The sequence below is a fragment of the Cebus imitator genome, unplaced genomic scaffold (genome assembly GCF_001604975.1).
Source record: "Cebus imitator isolate Cc_AM_T3 unplaced genomic scaffold, Cebus_imitator-1.0 Scaffold121, whole genome shotgun sequence".
NCBI lineage: Eukaryota > Metazoa > Chordata > Mammalia > Primates > Cebidae > Cebus > Cebus imitator.
The window spans coordinates 3,377,051-3,380,051 of record NW_016107436.1 but is presented as its reverse complement, the minus strand read 5'-3'; the positions used below and the strand labels follow the sequence as shown (position 1 = coordinate 3,380,051).

The 3,001-nt window shown below is 32.3% G+C and overlaps 1 protein-coding gene across 7 annotated transcripts in view; it reads left to right on the top strand.

Moving 5' to 3' along the window:
• Positions 1-3,001, top strand: part of BCAS3 (BCAS3 microtubule associated cell migration factor) — a 679,070-nt gene that overhangs the window by 65,002 nt on the left and 611,067 nt on the right. For all 7 annotated transcript variants that reach the window (XM_017539912.2, XM_017539911.2, XM_017539919.2 and 4 more), the window contains exon 6: positions 1,295-1,376. In XM_017539912.2, the coding sequence (XP_017395401.1) occupies positions 1,295-1,376 (82 nt within the window). The remainder of the gene's footprint in view (positions 1-1,294; positions 1,377-3,001) is intronic.

Genomic DNA, 3,001 nt, shown 5'->3' with positions numbered 1-3,001 from the left:
TTGCAGCTCTTAAATTCAGATAGAAACTGAAAAATCTAAAAAGTAGTCACTCTAAAAGCTCTGGAGATTTATAGTAATATTGTAAGATTTATACACTTTTTACTTTATAATATATACATCTTTGATATTTTAAACTGATTGTATGGCAGGCCTATTAAAAAAAATAACATCAGTATGTTTCCTCTATTGAATTTATATCTTTATTACATTGGTTGTAAGTTCTTTTGTATCTCGAACTAGTTTTATAATGTTTGCCGTTTTCTCTGATATTGCATATTTCATCAAACACTAGGCAATTATGAAAATGTTTTAAGAACTACAGAACCATGTACAGTAATTTAATCTGTCCGTTCCACTCCCTCAGCTCCCCCAGAGATAAACCCTTAGTTCCGTCAGTTGAGATGGAAATAGGAAAGCTATTCTTAACTATAATTTAATCTGCTCAGTGCTTCAATCAGCAGTTTGAAAAGCAGTTGTTTTCATACTTGACACATATTACCATGCCCCTTTACCTTTTATTCTTCTTTTTAAAAAAATTTTATCCCCCCAAAAATGTCCTGAACATACCCTTTACCATTTGAAATAATAGAGTGAATGACTCAAAATACTTGGATATTCATACAGTGTTTAAGCTATCTGTTTATTTATGTGTCTAATAAAATGATGACTTTTAAAGTTATATACACAATTTTTTGTTCACGGAATATTGAAATTAGAAGTATCCTGGAGGCCTTTTTAGCAGGTTTTTCTTTTCATTTTATGATTGCCAAAGAATATAGGCTTACTGAGGTTAAATGATTTACTCAAGGTTAACGGACAATTAGTTGCCTAACCATAAGTATACCTAATTTATTCATATTTCACTTAAGTCTTCTTTGCAGTATGTATTGCTTTTTCTCATTTACAATATATTTGTTAAAGTTGATACAATATTTGAGATTTTCATAGTAGTATTAAAGTTTGGTTCTCAAAGAGAAAGCAGTTGTGCAGGAACTGTACAAATTTCTAATGGTTTAATAAGATAAAAATTATAGACTTCCAGAACAGACCTTTTTTCTTCTGTTCATATCAAGTGTATGTTCTTACAGTTTTCTAAAATTATTTGCAGTAATTTAAGATGTGAATATACTTAATGTGTATGATCAACAATAAATGTGTGTGGGTGTATGTGTATATGTATGTATATATATTTCAGACAAAATATTGTTATAAAATTTAGAAGATCTTGTTTCTATATAATACTGTTGTGACCTGCATTTTCCCACTGAAATATTTTCTTTCTTCTTTTATGCAGATCAGTGGGGAAGCACAGGAGCTCTTCTCTGTTCGACATGGCCCAATTCGAGCAGCTAGAATCTTGCCTGCTCCACAGTTTGGTGAGTGTAGTCCTTAAGAAAAAAATCATTCAGAAAAGAGTTCCTCTTTTGTTGGTCTTGGACTACAAACAGCAAGAATGATAACTAAAGTCTGTTTTCCTCCAAGTGTCCATTCCCCTTCCCCACCTCCCCCAAAGATAAACTTAGTTCTGTCAGTTGAGATGGAAATAGGTAATCTTAACCAATTCAATATGGCCATTCACTTTCTGCTGTGGTTTTGATTTATCTTCATCCTCTTTGATCTCACTTTAGCCTCTGCCTTTGCTGGCTTTTTCTTGAAGTCCTTTTCTCTCTTGGTTTTCATGGCATCCTTCTTCCCAGATCCCTTCCTGGCTGACTGTGCCGCCTTTGTTATGTTTCTGGCTTAGCTTTCTTCTGTGGGTATTCCTGAAGTCTCCGTTGTTCTCATGCCTTTGCCCTCCTTCTCAGTTATACTTACGCCGTGGAGAGCTTGGTTTTCACTTTTATCTGGGTTGTAGATGACTGTTCTCTGCATCTGCAGCTGTGTCAGAAGTGGAGTTGTGGGCTTTTAAGCTTGTAATTCTGCTTTAATAGAGAATACTTCTTAATGTTGTGTTTAAATAGTATATATGTTTTATATTAAAAGAATTCAGATATGTGTTTGTATTAAATATGCTGTTTAGATGACTAAGTAACTCCTTACTCCTGAAAACTCTGAGTTATCCAAGGGCAATATTTTCTTATCTTTCCTGTGTTCACTCAAGAATGTTTTTGCCTGTGCACTAAACACGTAATCATAATAATCATGTTTGGATACTTTAAAATCCTTTTAAAAAGAGGACATTAAAATATTTTGATTCTATTATATTTTAAAAAGTTATCCTGAAGTAAAAAAAAATCTTATAAGACTTCTTGTAGCAGTTAATCCTCTAAATTTGTGAGAATGATGTTTTTGGAAACTTATGACATGTGACTGTATGTAAATAATTTAGGGATTAATTTGGCGACTAAATCTGCCTAAATGAAGTGAGCAGGGTGGAGGAAACAAGGCAACAGTATCTTGCAGTCATGTGTAGATTTTCTCCTTTGCTATTCACCTATGGCATATTCTGATTTCAGCTCTTTAGCTGTCTCTGTTTCTTTCTCACACAATTCATCGAGATCTCTCTCACTCTCTCATGCTCTGTCACTCTCTTGTTCTGTTTTTTTGTTGCATTTATACTTTGGTGAAATATTTTGACAGTGATGATTCTAGACCATCCTTTTCTAGAAGGTTTTTGGAATAGCCGGCTTTCTTTTTGGATAGTTGGAATCAAGGAGGACTTTATTACTAAAGGACTTGGCTCTGTTTCTTTGTGTGTAATTCACAGACGAAGATTTTTCCCTCTTCATGTTATTTATGAAGTTGTTTTGTTTATGCTTATAATCAATATTCATCTTGTCTCAACTTTAAGGAGAAATATGTCATGAAAATATCTAATATTGCTAATATTTTATTTAGAAGATTTAATTTACTTTCCTCTTTTAAAAAAGATTTCTTCCTTCACTATAATGTACTTATTTAAAAATATATTGTTAGATTTAAAATATAATTTTACTTGGGTAAGTTTTCTGTTATGATTTGAACAAATTACTTATGTAGCTTTTGTATTAATTTTTTAGAT